General features: G+C 40.4%; 1 protein-coding gene across 1 annotated transcript; it reads left to right on the forward strand.

Annotated features, from left to right (window-relative positions):
- Positions 1 to 567: 567 nt before the first annotated feature.
- Positions 568 to 19,129, forward strand: LOC128366937 (gamma-aminobutyric acid type B receptor subunit 2-like). Its single transcript, XM_053327699.1, has 19 exons — positions 568 to 798; positions 1,509 to 1,646; positions 2,293 to 2,463; positions 2,565 to 2,666; positions 4,666 to 4,731; positions 5,640 to 5,828; positions 6,570 to 6,812; positions 6,926 to 6,986; positions 7,128 to 7,208; positions 7,287 to 7,437; positions 7,523 to 7,655; positions 8,633 to 8,731; positions 9,081 to 9,188; positions 9,658 to 9,768; positions 16,625 to 16,852; positions 16,964 to 17,074; positions 17,680 to 17,724; positions 18,071 to 18,135; positions 18,829 to 19,129. Exons 1-19 carry the CDS (start codon positions 568 to 570, stop codon positions 18,950 to 18,952), a joined length of 2,457 nt encoding a protein of 818 aa, XP_053183674.1. The 3' UTR covers positions 18,953 to 19,129.
- Positions 19,130 to 20,145: the final 1,016 nt, after the last annotated feature.

The raw sequence follows: 20,145 nt of genomic DNA on the forward strand, positions 1-20,145 counted from the left end.
AGACATTAAATCAAAATGATATTACATTAATTTAATTATATTTCACATTTCTTCAGAAGGTTCACAGGAGCAGCAGAGTACAACAGGAAATGAATGAAGCCATAATACATAAAGATAAACACAGTTAGTATTTATATATGTATAAATGTTTCTGTTACTTCTTATTTCATTTTTCTTTTGTTCTGCTTTTTTAATCCTTTTAAATGGTTTTGTAATGTTGCTGGGTCCCTGAGTGAACCTGCTCAAAGGGATCAATAAAGTTTTGTCTAAGTCTAAATTGACAGATTGAGTCCCGTTGACCTGAGGAGGGAAACGCTTTGGTCTCCTAGAAACCATCTGTGTCGAGGATCCTGGTGACATCTTGTGTTGATGTTGATCCTTTTATCTCCTCTGCCTCCTCAGACTCTCAGCTGCTTAGAGGATTAGTTAGTGTGTGTGTGCGTGTGCGTGTGTGTGTGTGTGTGTGTGTGTGTGTGTGTGTGTGTGTGTGTGTGTGTGTGTGTGTGTGTGTGTGTGTGTGTGTTCACAGAGAGCACCAGGCAGAGAGGAAAAGTGTTGCAGCACAGGATGGACGTGTTGATGCTCCTGCTGCTGCTCTTTGGGCTGTGGGTCGGGCCGGTGTTGGCTCAGGTCCGCCACCCTTTGCCCGTTCTGTGGATGATGCCGGTCAGCTCGGGATGGGGGGGCAACCTGACGGCCGGCGTGCCCCCCGCTGTCAGACTGGCCCTGCAGGACCTGAAGAAACAACCAGCGCCTCTGGGAAACTACGAGATCCAGCTGCAGCTGCTGGACTCACAGGTCAGCTTCTTTAGAGATTCATCTGGTCTATTAAACATCATAAAACAGTCAGAACTGTTGGGAAAGTTGTATTCATCATAGGAGCAGGGGCGGATCTAGAGGTTGACCAGATCCAAGGCTAAGCCCAGAGACAGGGACAGTGTTTACATGCACACAATGCAAACATTAGTAGGAGAGGTTCTTTGGTTCTTATTAACAATGTTCCAAAAACAATGTACATAGAAATAAATAAATCATTGTTCATTTTTAATTTCACGCTACATTTAAACATGTACTTGAGTAAAGCTACATAAATATTAGCGTCACAATATACATGAAGAATCAAAAGCAAACAATTATGCAGAATTTCGCTCATTTCAAAGGCAGTTATCACAGTGAAGGTGTCTGTATGTTCGTGCTAGGCTAATAGCATGTAGCATTTGGCCCCTAAAGAAAGATTTTAATAGTTTATATCAAAGCTTGTGTGTTATTTTTCACAATTAAACTATCAGTAGAAAGTAAATCGGTCTGCAGGCTGGTAGTAAAACATTTGAGTCATTTTTGCCAAACTTGTATTTTACTCACTTCCTGATGAAGACGTTTGCTGTTTGATATAATCCTAAAAGAAACAGTTTATTCAGTTTTATTCTTAAACACACCATATATATCAGGAGAGTACAGGTCTGTCTTTTCATCACACCTGTTTCCTGTTTTATTCCCATGATTCACAGTGTGAAGCGCCGTCGGCTCTCAAAGCTCTGTTTGATGCCATGTGGTCGGGACCAAAGTACTTGCTGCTGTTTGGAGGAGTGTGTCCATCTGTGATGACGCTCATCACTCGCTCTCTGCCAGCTCTCAACCTGGTGCAGGTTCGCATCCATCCATCAATCCATCAATCCATCATCCATCATCCATCATCCATTCATCCATCCATCCATCAATCCATCATCCATTCATCCATCTATCCATCCATCATCCATCCATGCATCCATCCATCCATCCATCCATCCATACATACATACATACATCCATCCATGCATGCATCCATCCATCCATGCATCCATCCATCATCCATCCATCCATCCGTCCATTTATCCATCCATCCATGCATCCATCTATCTATCCATCTGCCCATTTATCCATCCATCCATCCATCCATCCCTCCATCCATCCATCCATCCATCTATCCATACAGCCATCCATTATTTTCATAATCTTTACAATCTAGAAATCAAAAGCAGTTTTAGGATCTGCTGTAAATGTTCTTCTTGTATTACAGGCTTGTCCAAACTATTCCATAAAAGGCCTGCAGCTTTTTGTTCCAGCCAATCAAGAGCACACGATTCGACCAATCAGTTGTCTGAACACTGAGATCAGCTGATTAAACAAGTCAAACCAGGTGTGCTGCTGCTTGGTTGGAATGAAAACCTGCAGACACATTATGGACCATTATGGAATAGTCTGGACATACCTGTTGTACCAGCTGACATCCCTCCATGTCCTCTGATGTTCTAGGTGTCCTTTGCAGCACCGCCCCCCAACCTGTCCAACAGGAAGTGGTATGGGAACCTGTTCAGCACGGTGCCATCAGACCGAGTTCTGAACCAGGCCACTGTGAAGCTGCTGCAGCGCCACAAGTGGAACCGAGTCGCCATCATCACACAGGAAGGACTCCGACGCTCAGAGGTAACAATGACTTTGAGTTTTTGTTTCCCCACCTTGAGATTTCTACTTTTCCACACTGACTTTAAGGAAACATGATCACGTGATGTTCTTTGTTCCTCCAGATGAAGAAGGATCTGATTAGACAGCTGATGAAAGTCGGCGTTCAGGTTGTTTCCACTGAGAGTTTCTATGATGACGCCTGCAGCGGCCTGAAGGAGCTGAAGGTACTGAAGGTCCAGTAGAGTACAGCAGAGTGTAGTAGAGTACAGCAGAGTACAGTAGAGTACAGCAGAGTACAGTAGAGTACAGTAGAGTACACCAGAGTACAGTAGAGTATATTAGAGTACAGCAGAGTGTAGTAGAGTATAGTAGAGTACAGCAGAGTACAGTAGAGTATATTAGAGTATAGCAGAGTATAGTAGAGTACAGCAGAGTATAGTAGAGTACAGTAGAGTATAGTAGAGTACAGCAGAGTACAGTAGAGTATATTAGAGTATAGCAGAGTATAGTAGAGTACAGTAGAGTACAGCAGAGTACAGTAGAGTACAGTAGAGTACAGTAGAGTATAGCAGAGTACAGCAGAGTATAGTAGAGTACAGTAGAGTACAGCAGAGTACAGCAGAGTATAGTAGAGTACAGCAGAGTACAGTAGAGTATATTAGAGTATAGCAGAGTACAGCAGAGTACAGTAGAGTACAGCAGAGTACAGTAGAGTATATTAGAGTACAGCAGAGTATAGTAGAGTACAGTAGAGTATATTAGAGTACAGTAGAGTATAGTAGAGTACAGTAGAGTACAGCAGAGTACAGCAGAGTATAGTAGAGTACAGTAGAGTATAGTAGAGTATAGTAGAGTACAGCAGAGTACAGCAGAGTATAGTAGAGTACAGTAGAGTATAGTAGAGTACAGTAGAGTACAGCAGAGTACAGCAGAGTACAGCAGAGTACAGTAGAGTATAGTAGAGTATAGTAGAGTATAGTAGAGTACAGTAGAGTATAGTAGAGTACAGTAGAGTACAGTAGAGTATAGTAGAGTATAGTAGAGTACAGCAGAGTACAGCAGAGTATAGTAGAGTACAGTAGAGTATAGTAGAGTACAGTAGAGTACAGCAGAGTACAGCAGAGTACAGTAGAGTATAGCAGAGTATAGTAGAGTATAGTAGAGTATAGTAGAGTACAGTAGAGTATAGTAGAGTACAGTAGAGTACAGTAGAGTATAGTAGAGTATAGTAGAGTACAGCAGAGTACAGCAGAGTATAGTAGAGTACAGTAGAGTATAGTAGAGTACAGTAGAGTACAGCAGAGTACAGCAGAGTACAGTAGAGTATAGCAGAGTATAGTAGAGTATAGTAGAGTATAGTAGAGTACAGTAGAGTATAGTAGAGCAGATCTACAGAAACACTAAGCTGACAAACAGGACTTCACTTACAACACAAAGGGTCTGATTTATTAAAGGTCTGTGTGTGTAAAAACATGTGCAAACGTGACTTCACCTGCAAAAAATGTGCAAACTGATCTACGAACGCTGTAGCAAGATAATATGTAATATGAGGCGTTTTAACTCCAGTGTGTTAAATACAGAGAGGAGAAAATGTAAATATGTTATTTAGAACACGCATTGTGATTTACCAAACCTGAAGCTAATGTTGCTGATGGTAACTGCGTCTATAAATAATACGTGTTTGAAGGGCAGGTATTAACTGGCTGTTACCATGGAAACGAGGAGACGGAGGCACAATGACAGAATACACACAGGACGGAGTTTTTCCACCTGTGTTAATATTTCTGGTTTTACTAACAGCATTGGTAGTTTTTTCTGGTAATATTAGTTTTTGTTCTAACTCAATATATTAGATAACCTGTTCCACTAGAACCTGATCACATTTCATTTTGTTCTTGCAGCTTTCTGCTCGTCCAAACTCTCCATTAAGACACAAAACCCTCATTTAAACCCTGCTGTCTGCTCCTGTTGCTCCTGTTTTCATTAAGCAGTTATTCTCAGTAGATCAGCTGCAAAACACACAATAACTAAACACACAATCTATTACACTGTGCTGCTGTTTAGTACCTTTATTTGGGATCTTAGTACATCAGGCCCTTATAACTGACTGTAATAACTGTCCACATACATTTGACCACTTTGATCCAAAGAGTGGTCAAAGCTGATGTCTGAAAGTCTAACATGGCTAACAGATTGTTTCCACTGATGCTTTTTGTTTTGCAGGAACGTGATGCTCGAATCATCATCGGACAGTTTGAAGATGATTCTGCATCTGAGGTTTTCTGCTGTGTGAGTTCATGTCATGTTATGTCATGTAGGAAGTTTTTTTTGCTAGTGGATTAGGGTAATGTGGGACAACTAAGCTCCAGTGCAGCTAACTGTCAACATGAAGGCTACTAGTTTTTAGCCTCTGATGAAGAAAGCAAAACAATTGTAGGCCTACTAAATTAAATGACCAAATATGGGTGCACACATTTCAGACTGTTTTGCTTTATATAAATCAAAGTATTTCTTGGCCTAAAAACTAGTGTCCCATATTACAAAATCTATAAATTCTGAAACCATTTGGCACAAGGAACACCAATATATATATATATATATGTGGCATTTTCCTTTTGAGTACAATATCTAAAAATTGTCTTCTGATTTTAACAAGGAAACAAATTCTATCATAATGATGAGCTGGATTAATAATGTAAATATGGTGAACAAGTCAGAAATGCAAAAAGTGTCCCACATTACGATAATCCTGGGGTGTCACACTCATCTTTATTCAACGGCCGGTACATTAAAAAGATGAAAGGAAGGAAGGAAGGAAGGAGTAAAAGACAGAAGGAAGGAAGGAATGAAAGAAGGAAGGATGGAGTTGAAAGACAGAAGGAAGGATTGGATTATTGGATGATTGTTGGGATTGACTGTGGAAAACATGAATGTACTCTCAGAAATGGGCAGTGACGTCATTCTGATTGTGTTCATTATTTACTAACTAATGCATGAAGGGTAACAGCTTTATTTACTTTTACTTTTGTCTTCCCCTTTTGACTTTTCACTAGTTCTGGTGGCGATGAAGGACAACTCCATGGAACACTAAATAATGTTTTATTTAACTTTTAACAGTGACCTTTCTTGTATTAAACAGTAGATATTAATTGTCAGCAGTGCAGTAGACTTATGTGTGTTCTCTGTGTGGTGTTCAGGCCTACAGACTGAACCTGTTCGGGCCGCGGTATCAATGGATCGTTGCTGGTGGAGGAACAGCTGGATGGAGGTTCGGTTGGCAGGCATCTGGCTGCACAGCCGACAGTCTCCTGATGGCTGCAGACGGGTCCTTCAGGCTGCAGATCAGACAGCTCAGCGACACAAACACAGCAGGGGTCTCCGGACAGGTCAGAAACCATCAATATCAAACATGTCAGGTTTCAACACAAAAAGCATCTTTAAAGGCCGTGTAAAGTGAATTCAGACATTTTCTTCTAAACACATTAAATTGGTCATAAATGTATTAATAAAAAAAGTGTAAAAAAAAAAAAACATTTAGATTTGAATTGTGGAGCTAGGCTTCACAAACTGTGTTTCAAGATTTCTGTGTTCAGGATTTAGTGGTGATTAGCATAAACCCGTCCCTGCTGCTGTAGAGGTATCAATACATTCAGCACACTACTAGTGTAGTGTGTGCTAACTAGTCAGTTAGCTGAGTTAGCCACCAAGCTAGCAGCCAAGTTAGCCACCGAGCTAGCTTCTGAGTTAGCCGCTAAGCTAGTAGCCAAGCTAGCAGATAGCCCTCAGACCTAGTGTCCATGTTTCTGGTAGAGGTGGTGACTTTGATTGACAGATGACACTTGGTAGGGGGCGGGGTTTCAGCGGACTCGGCGGCCACGCCCACAGCGTTTGGGAGCAGAGAAAGAGGCTGATTTTTACACAACTTTGAAGCCTAATTTCATATATTTGGCGATTTTTTAAATCATTCAAATTTGGCAGGGTGGTTAACAACACACTTTCCTGTGGAATGTCAAACTCAGAACACATATTTATTCTTACTTTACACAGACTTTAAAAGAGCCACAATACTCATCTCATCTCATCTCAACACTGATAGTCTTGACTCTGGTCCTGTTGTGTGTCTGCAGACTCCTCAGGAGTACCAGGATGCCTACCTCAGAGAGCTGATCCAGGAGAGGTCAGAGGTCAGCCCCCTCCACGCCTATGCCTACGACGCCGTTTGGGTCGCTGCCAAAGCTCTCAGCCAGGTGATGGAGGCGGTGAAGCACAGAGAGAAGTACAGCATCCAGAGAAACGTCACCGTGGGCGAGGAGGAATTTCAGAGGACGCTGCTGGAAGCCGTGAAGCAGACGCAGTTTGAAGGAGTGACGGTGAGCTGGGTCACACACCTGGAACAGTGTGTGTGTGTGTGTGTGTGTGTGTGTGTGTGTGTGTGTGTGTGCTTCTTAAATATATGTATACATGTTTTTTACGTTTTTTTCAGGGTCCAGTTTCCTTTCGAAATGGAGAGCGGATGATGTCGATCGAGGTGACCCAGTTTCAAGGTGCTGTTCACCTGCTACACTTGTTGCTGTGGTGTAAAGTTTGTTTTTATGTGTTATAAAAATGTTTGTGTGTGTGTGTGTGTGTGTGTGTGTGTGTGTGTGTGTGCGTGCGTGTGTGTGTGTGTGTGTGTGTGTCCTCAGGCAGCAGCGGCGTGTTAGTGGGAGAGTTCAGTACCAACACTCAGCATCTCAGACTCATGAACCACCTGCTGAAGTTTAAGGGTCAGAAACTGAAAGTATTGATCACTGATTGGTCGTATTGATGGAGGTTAAACGAGTGTCGCGTGTTCGGTCCTGCAGGTTCAGGACCAGCTAAGGACCAAACTGAAGAGCGTCCGCAGCAGCGTCGTGTCAGCCTCCTCCTGTACATCATCGTGTCATCAGTTGCCGCGGTAACCATCATAATCACTCTGACCATCCTCTGCGTCATCATCATCAACCGCAAACACTGGTACAACCTCTATAAACCTTTGTTTTAACAGCATGTGCATGTACAAAGTATAAAGTGGCTGTATTGTTGTGTGTCTTCTCTGCAGGCTGCTGAGGCGGAGCGGTGGATCCCAGGATGAGCTGCTGCTGCTGGGCATCCTGCTCTCCTCTGCCTCCATCCTGATTTCCGGTCTGGATGAAGCATCACTCTCTGGCATGACACTTGAGATCCTCTGCTCTGTGAGTTCACCTGGCTGCCTTTGGTTTGTTGTTGAAGATAAATCATGACAAGACAGTCCTTCATTCTAATTATTAGCTCATTATCAAACAGCTGAAGCTTGTCATGACTTGATAACAAGTTAATAACTAGAATCAGGTGTGTTAGAGTGAAGAGATAGCGAAAACATGCAGGCAGAAGCTCCCCGGGAGCAGTGTCGGTGATCACTGCTCTATACATGTTCATATCAAACACACCCATCTGTAGTAGATACTTTTGCTCCAGTTTTACCAAAAGTTTGACCCAGAACATTCAAATATAAGCTGGCAACAATGAGCAAACAGCCTCCACTGTGGCTGAAATAAAGACTTGTCAGTCAGGCCTTCTGTGAACTTTAGGTTCACATTACAGGCTTTAATGCTCAATTAAAGCTTGTGGCTGTTGAAATGGCCCTCTGGCACAGCTGACTAGTGATTACTAATCAGGCTCCGGTGCGCTAAGCCACATCAATGTGCAGAGGGCGGAGCTAATGGGGGAAAAAACACAAACACACCCCGCTCCAGCCGTAACATGTTGCTCTCCTCCATGTTTACTGTTACCTGGCTGTGACGTGCTGACACTGAATGATGACTACAGATCTGACTGGCTGCACATCCAGAGATCAGATATGAATCCAGGACCACCAATGCAAGAGGCAGAGATCTGATGTAGAACAGTCAGATCTGAGTCACTTGGAGACCAATGACCAATTTTACAATACTAAACCTACAGCCTTTACTGCTATGTAGCTGCCATAGATACATCTTGCTTTGTAGTGTAATGAAACCTCTCATATGTCCATCTAGACATCTGAAATAACTAACACAATATGGTTTTGTGAATGAAGAAAGCTGATTTGGTTTAGCATGTCATTTATTCTGAAGCATATGTCTGTAAGTATTTCATTCTGGAGTAAAATCTCTCTGATGTATTTAGTCATGTCAGATTTGTTCTCCTGCAGGTTCGTCTTTGGATTCTGTCAGTTGGACACACTGTTGGCTTCTCTGTGCTGTTCATTAAAACATGGAGGGTCTATTCCACCTGCTGCATCAACCAGAAGGTGACTGAACAACCAAGAGACTTTATTGATGGGCAAAGGGCTATGAAACCTTTACCCAGGTTGTAAAAAACACATAGTTTTCTATAGGTTTAGATTTTAAGGTGGAGTGTCAGAAAAAATAAATATCAGATTTTTCTATCAGATTGCAAAAGAAGTCATATGTTGCTTTGGAAGCAGCTGCACTCATCAAAGATGGTGAAGTTAACATTTGTATGGACAGTATGCCACACAATGTTTTATGATTCATGATCAAAAGTCTTTAAAAACAGTTTACTTCAGTTTTTCTAGAGAATGACGTGATGTTGAGTAAAAGGCTGTTTGTGTGTTTCTGTTTCAGAGCAGTCTGCAGCCAGCTGGCTGTGTGCAGCTGTGGATGTTACTGTTGGATGTGTTTGTTTTAACCTCCTGGCAAATCCTGGATCCCCTCAGACGAGTGGTGATTCAGCACAGATTAGAGGTAACAATGACCAGCAGGATCTCAAATCATCCATAAACCAAAAAGATCAGCTGTAAATAACTTCTGACATGTTCGTCCTCTGTAGGGAGCGATCATAGAAATCACAGGGGCTGATGGGAAATGTGATTCACTAACAATACCAACATGAGACTGGTGTTTAAGGTTCCAGTAATTTAAGCAAATATGTTATCATTATCTATTTATACAGTATGGTATATGATTTACAGCTGCAAAAAATAGTCAATTGATTGATTAGTAAATCAACATTACTCACACCAATATTTTGATAATCAATTAATAATTTTCAGTCATTTTTAAAAGAAATTGTAAATGTAAATATATGGTTGTGGTTTCTTTAATTCTCTGACAGTAGCCACATAGATGTTGTTATAGATCTCTTCATCCAAACTCACGTAATACTTGAAGCTGTTGTTTTACAAATGCTCTAAAACTCGTGTGTGTTTTTCAGAGCGACCCTGCTGATCAGGACGTGATCATCCGTCCATACTCTGAACACTGCAGCAGCATCAACATGGAGCTGTGGCTCACTGCTGTCTACGGATACAAAGGACCTCTGCTGGTGAGTACTGATACAGTAAAGCATCAGTCTGACTGTTTTCTATGTTTTTATTGTCAAGAAACCTTCTTTGGATCCATTTAGAATTTAGAAAATTCTGGCACATCCAATTATTGATTTGTTCAGTGCTTGTATTGGTCCGCTGGGTTAGGGTCTCTGAGTCCATGGTTCTCACATTCAGAAAGATGTAGAAATTAGCACTGGACAAATAGTTGTTTCTGTGATATGCTGTATGGTTGTGATTACAGGTGTTTTTTACAGTCACAAAAACCCCAAAGAACTGGATTCAAAGATCTGATTAAACTCAAACTCAGTACTGCTGTTTTTTGTCTTCAGGGTCTTGGATGTTTCCTGGCCTGGAGCATCAGGACTGTGAAATCAGATCATTCTGCACTTCCTGGTGAACACCTGACTCTGTGTATGTTTGCTGTGACGGTGTTCAGCGTGTCGGGGGTCACAGGATCGCTGCTGACATCCTACAATCCTCCTGTTCAGTTCTGTTTGAGCAGCGCACTCATCCTCTGCTGTAACATCTTCATCCTGAGCTGGCTGTTTGGAACAAAGGTCAGTGTGACGCTCAACATTTTAAATCAAGGCTTTCTTACTCAGTTACTTGCTCAGTTATCATGGAGACTTCTTCCTGTTATATTACCTGTTTTAATTTGTTTTTTAGCTTTTATATATGTGGTCAAATGGCAGTGAGCTACAGATTGAAACTACAGAAGAAGACACTGAAGAACAGCAGAGGAGTTTAAACCAGCAGCTGAAGAGTCAAACAGCAAAGGTGAGCACATAGAAATAACACGTTTCATTCAAAAATGAATCAGGGCAACAGGCTGAGCTTCTCATGAGAAACAAAATCAATACAAGATTTAATCAGGTATCATTAATCAGCCAATGATAAGTCTGGTAAACCTTAAACATTTCTTCCTCCAGTTTCAGTGTAAAATCATCCACCGCCTTTATAAAATCCAGGTCTCTGAGATCTCTGATGCTAACAGCTAATTCTGCTCAGAAACCTGTCAACCAGCCTTAAAGATAAAACCCTGTGTTAATTGCACCATGTATTCTTTGAATGGTTGTAGATTTATTCAGATCTGAAGTGTTGGTTTTCTGGAGAGCAGTAATGGGATCAGAAAATCTAATTAAAATCTGGCCATGACATTTAAAGTTCGTGCTGAGGGAAGGTTGGTAAAACCTGTAGGATTGATTCTCTGCAGTTAGTTCAGTGTTCAGGTTTTACTGGAAGATAAATAAACTGAACATCAACATTTACAGTATTATTGACTGACTGAAAGCTTCATTTCAACCTTCATCCCATAAAAAGCAGTATTCATGAATGTTCTCTGACGTATTCACTTTGCATGGATTATGCACCCTAAAAATATGTTTTAGTATCTATAGAAATATACATAAGAACCTTTTAAGATTACTGTGCTGTAATGCTGTTTGTTGTGTTCTTCGCAGCTTGATGTAGAAATAGAAACCATCACTATGCAACTGTCTGAGACTTCAGAGTCTGAGACGCTTCATCACATGACGAGAAGAGAGAAAAACAACGGTACATGAAATCATACAAGAACTTTATGGTTTAAACTGATCAAGCTTACATTGTTGAAGAGTAAATTTACTGGTACTGTCGTTGAGCTGTAAACAAGTCTCCCTCATCAGTGCAGTTTTAGTGAGAATGGCTCTACAGCAGAACAAACTAACTATATTTACACTTAATTAACTCACACACAGTTCTCCAGTGTTGCTCTGTGATGGAAATATGAAACTATTTCATATTAATCAACCTTTTCTGTTTGTAACTGTCTTTTTGTCCCAGCAGCTAAGGTCAGATCTGTGACTCATGTAGCTCAGGTGTGTGCAGTGGACAAAACCTCAGAGGAACCTTTGAGTCCAGACGCAGTCAACTCTCCAGAACAGTGAGTCCAACTCAAACAAACACATTGATGTCAGCTCTCTCCAGTATGTTCATTTATTAAATGTCATGGAAATGAGAAGCCTTGCCTGGTGTTTATCAAACCTGTAAGAAGGACAAGTTTATCAAGTGACTTTCTCCTGTTTACCAAGTGTAAAAATAACTTTAAAGAGCAACTCTTAAGTCGGTTGATCACATGAAGGAATGGCCAATCACATTTGCAAGACACATATAGTTATGTAATTTAAGTTGTATTTAAGTTCATTTTATGTGGGAAATCTTTAAATTATAAATATAAATATTTATATAAAAGATTCTTACTTCTATCTTTCACTGGTATTAAGCCCAAAATTTGACAAGCAGTCTAAACACAAGCTCTATTTTTTAGATCGTGGTAGAGGATTAAAGAAATCAGACTTCTCAAAACCAGGAAAACAAAAAGAGGCAATTTTGTTGTTAATATGCTATAAGTCATATCCTCCGATGTCAGATTTTGTACCTTGTTGATTACAGTGTACAGAGAGTGTCTTCAGGGTCATTTCAACATATTGGCATGTCAGTATTGACTCTCACAGACTTGAAAAACCCAAATCTATCCTTTATTGTTTGTTTCTGCTTTGTGACAGTGGCACTCATGCTCTCATAAAGGTTGAATACATACATGAATTAAATGGTTTCTTTTCCCCCGTGATTTCTCTCAGTGTGGAACGCCGTCTGTCCACGCAGCTCCCGATCCTCCATCACTCCTACCTGCCCTACATCGGTGGCGTCAGCGCCAGCAGCTCCAGTCTGTTTGGCAGCAGAGAGGCCTTCGTTCACTGATGACAACTTCCTGTAAACCTGACAACACACAACTGGAGCCACTGCTTTAGCCTTCAGCTGTTCTGAAACAGAGGATGTTGGTCCTGATTTGTTTGGTTTTCTACATGCATTATTGAATATGGAAATGAAAATAAATATTGTATGATATATAGTCATAGACCTTCCACCAAACTGCCATTAAAATGTTGACTCTATGATTGTGATTTTTTGCTGTCTTTTATCGGTTGTTAATTTGATTTGTAAAAAAAATAAAAATAGAAAATCTGGAAAAAGACTTTTTTTGTGAATGTCCTCAAAATGATTTCTGTTTAATCTTTTAAAACAGGAATTCCCCAGAAATTAAACTAGGATGAACCCCTGGATGGAAAATATTTGCAACTCTGTGTCGTCTGTTTGTTTCTGCAGCACATCTAACTGTTGCAGAAACGGGGAAGTTCAGGAATTCTGAAATCTACCCAAACATGAGCTTTGACCAGATCAAAATCCCCTGCTTCAGGCTGCAGTGTAAACTTTAAGCTGGTCAAACAGACAAAGGCATTGACTCCTCACAAGTTTCACCTTTTCCAAGTTAGAATTAATTATGGAGGAATGCTCTTGAGTTACTGCCATGTTGTGTAAATGAAAAAAAAACACAAGATTAAAGATTTTGAACTGAATTGGCTAATATTAGTCAGTCACAATGCTGTCCAAGCAACTAGTTTGCTAATTAATTAGCTCTGAAGACACATTTGTACCGTCATAATCATACAGATATTCATCGGACTCAGGGAACCCAGCTTGAAACTAGAATTATCCCGGACAAAGTGGGACATCTGGTCACTGTATTCCAGGTGTTCCTCTGTTTCTCCTATGTTGTGGCTTTCTAAACTGTCAGCAAACCATTCCTGTTTTGAGAAGACAGAGGGGGTTAAATGTACCATGTGGCATTTTGACCAATAGTTTCACTAAGGAGCAATGTTTCAGTGGTTCCACATTTTATTTACTTTCTGAAAGATTCTAGGAGATGTAAGAAAACACCACATGAAGTCAAAGAACCATGTCTTTGCTTCCTGCTCTGATACTTGTGTATGAACTTTATCTTAAGTGAAGACAGTTTTATTTGTGGAATTGATTTTCTTGTGATTTCAACACAAAAATTCCCATGTGTTGAAATGTTGTGGTTGGACAGTCAGTGGTGTGTTAATACCACTGATAACTGTGTCCAAACAGGGAGGAGTGTTAGGATGCTATAAAATATCACTTTCACTGAGCTGGGAATGAAGATTTCTTCTGAACCAACTAGATTACAATCCATCATGTTTTCCTTGAACATGTTCCTCTTCATGCTGGCTGTGACTCTGCTGACTGTTACTGTAGAGTCTTCAACTGGCGGTGAGTCATTTCGGCAGTGGTGGCTTTAAACTACTGTGCTGCTGTGAGATTCTTTCTGGGATGTTTCTATTTGTAGAAATATACAGTGTAAATGAATCTGAGTGATCTGCTTCTCTGGCAGGAGGCGGCGGGGGCAGCAACCGCAACTATGACGTGTCTGGGCCAGGCCTGACGAGGCTCTACAACGCTAAAGTGTACCTTGCTGAGAAGATGAAGAGGCCGTTGGAGGGAACTGCTGTTATAATTGGACCAATCAGCCACTCTGGAGTCCGGTCAGTCCACACAATTTCATAGAAACCCCTCATGGGACACTGTCAGTGGTGGAAAAAGTACTCAGATCCTTTTCTTAAGTAAAAGTATCAATACCACAATATTAAAATACTTAATTACAAGTAAAAGTCCTGCATTTAAAATCATATTTCTGTAAAAGTGAGTAAGTTTTACCAGCTAAATATAGTTAAAGTACAAAAGTAAAAGTGCTCCTTTTGCAGTAAATGGTGCTATACACAGCCTAATTCATAATGTTGAATAGTAACATTATACATATACGTTATGATTTATACATTTTCTGTTAATTCAGCAATATAGAGTCTGGAAAGTAGCAAGGAAGGACTAAATGTCACTGAACTCCAAATCCAGTGTATAATTCAGAGCAACGGGCCTTTGGGGCAATGGGCTTTTGCTATGGAGATAACGGGCCATCTGGATTTCAGTTCAATTGGCCCTGGCAGACACCACAGAGCTTTACCCCCTTCCTCATAACGCACATTGCCAAATTCATCTCTCCCGCTGTAAACTAGTGGTGTAACAGCAGGGCTGGGAAAACACTTTATGACCCAAACAGTTACTGCCAAAATAGTTTAATAATCCATTTACTCAGAGGTGTGGAACAATGTTTCTAGAGCATGAATCCATATTTTGGCAACACACCAAACATTTATAGTGATTATGCCATGATTAACCCTAACTGGACTAATATGGAATGTAAACAAAATACCTTTTAACATCTTTAAACTGCTTTTTGTTTTCCAGAGTGACGCTGGCGGACGGCTCACGCTGGCTCATCCATAAAGGAGGTGGATTTGGGACCAGTTCTCAGACAGTGGTGGCTGATGCTCGACACATGAGTTCAAACTGGAGGGTAAACTTGTACATTTCTTGTAAAAACCACAACAATGTGCAACATTCCCCCCTTAAATACTAAGGAGAGGAAGTATAAAATAGCACAAAAAAATACACATGAAAGTACACCAGGGCTCATTTTACAGGAAAGAAAGCACATAAAGTGAATATATACCTGCTGTGTAGTGCCATCTAGTGGCGAGATTTCAGATTGCACCCAAGTGAATCGTTTTCATTAAAGTTGACGTCTTGTTGATTTCTTGTGCTGCTGTCTTATACTGCAGGAAAGACTGAATGTGTTTGTTCTGATCTTCAGCCTCTCTTTGTGTTTTCTCTCTGCAGCTCGACAAAACCAAAAATTTCAACGGTAGAAAGACCGTGTCGGACTTTGTGAGGGCTGGCGGCTCTGAATACAGCTGGTGGGCGGATAACTGTCACATGGGATCTAATCGAATGATGAACCAGTAAACGTTTTCTAAATGTTGAAGTTTCTTCTCCACTGACCAGACAATAAAGTCGAAATCTTGCATAGTCTGAGATGTGCTTTTCAAATGACTGGAGAAGAAACCGACGATCTTCTGTTCAAATGTCTCGTAGCTTCAGGCCCCGTTGATGCTTCAGTGAACACCAACACTTCTGTCTTTGTAGGTACAGCTGGTTTCCTCTCTGCTGAATAAAAGCTGAAACCTCACAGAGTGTCATATGGGCTTTATTCCACCAGAGGGCTCTACAGTCAAAGAAACACACATTACGAGGCTTATTTACTGTATTTAAAGGACCAATCCACACTGACAGAAAATAGGGCAATTATTTTACTGATTGTGTTTGGACAGAAGGAATGCTTCAGAAGTATTTCAGGAAGTATTTAAATCAAATCAAAGTAACATCAGTTGTTGAAGGGGCCAGTTGTGTAAACATGTTAAAGTCCTCCACCCATTAAAATTGTGTTGGAGAGTTTTAAGACCCTTCATGTGAGGTAGATACCATTAAGACCAGCAGGAGGTGCTGCTCTCTTTTGACATTCATCATCAAAAAAATTTGAAATGCCTTTAACATACACTTCCAGTATTACCATTTTTCTGACTCACCAGATATGGTGATAAGCAACATTTTATCATGTGATTCAAGCAGCATTATGTTTCCTTCAAATCATATTCAGTAGTTTCAGTTTAATAGTATATTAATGACATTTTAGGAAACTTAGCTTTATAGAAGTGTTTAAGTTTGAGCCTCCAGTCTTCAAACACTGAGAATAGACTTCACAGAGAAGAGGAGACATCTGCAGTTCAACCGGAGACAAACAATATTCACAGATTCAGGAGAGGGGGTTTTATTGTGAAAAAATACACTAATTATCATTCCTATTAGGCAGAGTACATGCTGGCACATCCAATTATTGATTTATTCAGTGCTTGAATTGGTCTGCTGGGTTAGGTTAGGGTTAGGGTTTCTGAGTCCTTGGTTCTCACATTCAGAAACATTTAGAAATTAGCACTGGACATGGTTGTAGTATGGTTGTGATTACAGCTGTTTTTGGCCACAACAGTCACAAAAAAAACCCAAAAACTGGATTCAAAGATCTGATTACACTCAAACTCGGTACTGCTGTTTTTTCTTCAGGGTCTTGGATGTTTCCTAGCCTGGAGCATCAGGACTGTGAAATCAGATCAATCTGCACTTCCTGGTGAACACCTGACTCTGTGTATGTTTGCTGTGACGGTGTTCAGCGTGTCGGGGGTCACAGGATCGCTGCTGACATCCTACAATCCTCCTGTTCAGTTCTGTCTGAGCAGCGCACTCATCCTCTGCTGTAACATCTTCATCCTGAGCTGGCTGTTTGGAACAAAGGTCAGTGTGACGCTCAACATTTTAAATCAAGGCTTTCTTACTCAGTTACTTGCTCAGTTATCATGGAGACTTCTTCCTGTTATATTACCTGTTTTAATTTGTTTTTTTTAGCTTTTATATATGTGGTCAAATGGCAGCGAGCTACAGATTGAAACTACAGAAGAAGACACTGAAGAACAGCAGAGGAGCTTAAACCAGCAGCTGAAGAGTCAAACAGCAAAGGTGAGCACATAGAAATAACACGTTTCATTCAAAAATTAATCAGGGCAACAGGCTGAGCTTCTCATGAGAAACACAATCAATACAGGATTTAATCAGTTATTATTAATCAGCCAATGATAAGTCTGGTAAACCTTAAACATTTCTTCCTCCAGTTTCAGTGTAAAATCATCCACCGCCTTTATAAAATCCAGGTCTCTGAGATCTCTGATGCTAACAGCTAATTCTGCTCAGAAACCTGTCAACCAGCCTTAAAGATAAAACCCTGTGTTTATTGCACCATGTATTCTTTGAATGGTTGTTCAGATCTGAAGTGTTGATTTTCTGGAGAGCTGCCCATGACATTTAAAGTTTGTGCTGAGGGAAGGTTGGTAAAACATGACTGAACATCAACATTTACAGTATTGCTGACTGACTGAAAACTTCATTTCAACCTTCATCCCATAAAAAGCAGTATTCATGAATGTTCTCTGACTTATTCACTTCACATGGATTATGCACCCTAAAAATATGTTTTAGTATCCATAGAAATATGCATAAGAACCTTTTAAGATTATTATAAATAGTACTGTACTGTGCTGTAATGCTGTTTGTTGTGTTCTTCGCAGCTTGATGTAGAAATAGAAACCATCACCATGCAACTGTCTGAGACTGTCTGAGACGCTTCATCACATGACGAGAAGAGAGAAAAACAACGGTACATGAAATCATACAAGAACTTTATGGTTTAAACTGATCAAGCTTACATTGTTGAAGAGTAAATTTACTGGTACTGTCGTTGAGCTGTAAACAAGTCTCCCTCATCAGTGCAGTTTTAGTGAGAATGGCTCTACAGCAGAACAAACTAACTATATTTACACTTAATTAACTCACACACAGTTCTCCAGTGTTGCTCTGTGATGGAAATATGAAACTATTTCATATTAATCAACCTTTTCTGTTTGTAACTGTCTTTTTGTCCCAGCAGCTAAGGTCAGATCTGTGACTCATGTAGCTCAGGTGTGTGCAGTGGACAAAACCTCAGAGGAACCTTTGAGTCCAGACGCAGTCAACTCTCCAGAACAGTGAGTCCAACTCAAACAAACACATTGATGTCAGCTCTCTCCAGTATGTTCATTTATTAAATGTCATGGAAATGAGAAGCCTTGCCTGGTGTTTATCAAACCTGTAAGAAGGACAAGTTTATCAAGTGACTTTCTCCTGTTTACCAAGTGTAAAAATAACTTTAAAGAGCAACTCTTAAGTCGGTTGATCACATGAAGGAATGGCCAATCACATTTGCAAGAGACACATATAGTTACGTAATTTTAGGTTGTATTTAAGTTCATTTTACGTGGGAAATCTTTAAATTTCAGAACAAATATAAAAATGTCTTACTTCTATCTTTCACTTGTATTAAGCGCAAAATTTGACAAACAGTCTAAACACAAGCTCTATTTTTTAGATCGTGGTAGAGGATTAAAGAAATCAGACTTCTCAAAACCAGGAAAACAAAAAGAGGCAATGTTGTTGTTAATATGCTATAAATCATATCCTCCGATTTCAGATTCTGTACCTTGTCGCTTACAGTGTAGAGAGACTTTCTTCAGGGTCACTTCAACATATTGGCATGTCAGTATTGACTATCACAGACTTGAAAAACCCAAATCTATCCTTTATTGTTTGTTTTTGCTTTGTGACAGTGGCACTCATGCTCTCATAAAGGTTGAATACATACATGAATTAAATGGTTTCTTTTCCCCCGTGATTTCTCTCAGTGTGGAACGCCGTCTGTCCATGCAGCTCCTGATCCTCCATCACTCCTACCTGCCCTACATCGGTGGCGTCAGCGCCAGCAGCTCCAGTCTGTTTGGCAGCAGAGAGGCCTTCGTTCACTCATGACAACTTCCTGTAAACCTGGAGCCACTGCTTTAGCCTTCAACTGTTCTGCAACAGAGGATGTTGGTCCTGATTTGTTTGGTTTTTTTACATTATTGAATATAAAAATAAATATTGTACGATATATAGTCGTAGACCTTCCACCAAACTGCCATTAAAATATTGATTCTGTGATTGTGATTTTTTGCTGTCTTTTATCAGTTGTTAACCCTTAAACAGGCAACGTGCACCAGGAGATCCAGACTCTTTAACCCTCCTGTTGTCCTCGAGTCAAGGAAGGAAGAGAGGAAGAAGGATGGAAAGGAGGAAGAAGGAAGGAAAGGAGGGAGGAAGGAAGGAAGGAAGGAAGGAAGGAAGGAAGGGATGAACAAGGAAGGAAAGGAAGAACAAGGAAGGAAAGGAGGAACAAGGAAGGAAAGGAGGAAGAAGGAAGGAAGTAAGGAAAGGAGGCAGGAAGGAAGGAAGTAAAGGAGGGAGGGAGGAAAGAAGGACAGAGGAAAGAAGGAAGGGAGGAAGGAAAGAAAGAAAGGAGGAAGGAAAGAAGGAGGGAGGGAGGAAGAAAGGAGGAGGTGGAGATACAACTCATGCAAATCCAAAATATTCAAAATATTTAAAATATATATATTTATGGAAATGTTTTACTTAGATGAACATGAGACACATCACATCTCATTTTCCACTGCTGCCTGTTTAAGGGTTAATTGGATTTGTAAAAAATAAAAATAAAAATTAGAAATCTGGAAGAAGACTTTTTTTGTGAATATCCACAAAATTATTTCTGTTCAATCTTTTAAAAGAGGAATTCCCCAGAAAATAAACTAGGATGAACCCCTGGATGAAAAATGTTTGTAACTGTGTCGTCTGTTTGTTTCTGCAGCACATCCAACTGTTGCAGAAACGGGGAAATTCAGGAATTTCTGAAATCTACCCAAACATGAGCTTTGACCAGATCAAAATCCCCTGCGTCAGGCTGCAGTTTAAACTTTAAGCTGGTCAAACAGACAAAGGCATTGACTCTTCACAAGTTTCACCTTTTCCAAGTTAGAATGAATTATGGAGGAATGCTCTTAAGTTACTGCCAAGTTGTGTAAATGAAAAAAACACAAGATTTAACCCTCCTGTTGTCCTTGAGTCAAGGAAGGAAGGGAGGGAGGAAGAAGGAAGGAAGGAAAGGAGGGAGGAAGGAAGGAGGATGG

The sequence above is a fragment of the Scomber japonicus genome, chromosome 10 (genome assembly GCF_027409825.1).
Source record: "Scomber japonicus isolate fScoJap1 chromosome 10, fScoJap1.pri, whole genome shotgun sequence".
Taxonomy (NCBI): domain Eukaryota; kingdom Metazoa; phylum Chordata; class Actinopteri; order Scombriformes; family Scombridae; genus Scomber; species Scomber japonicus.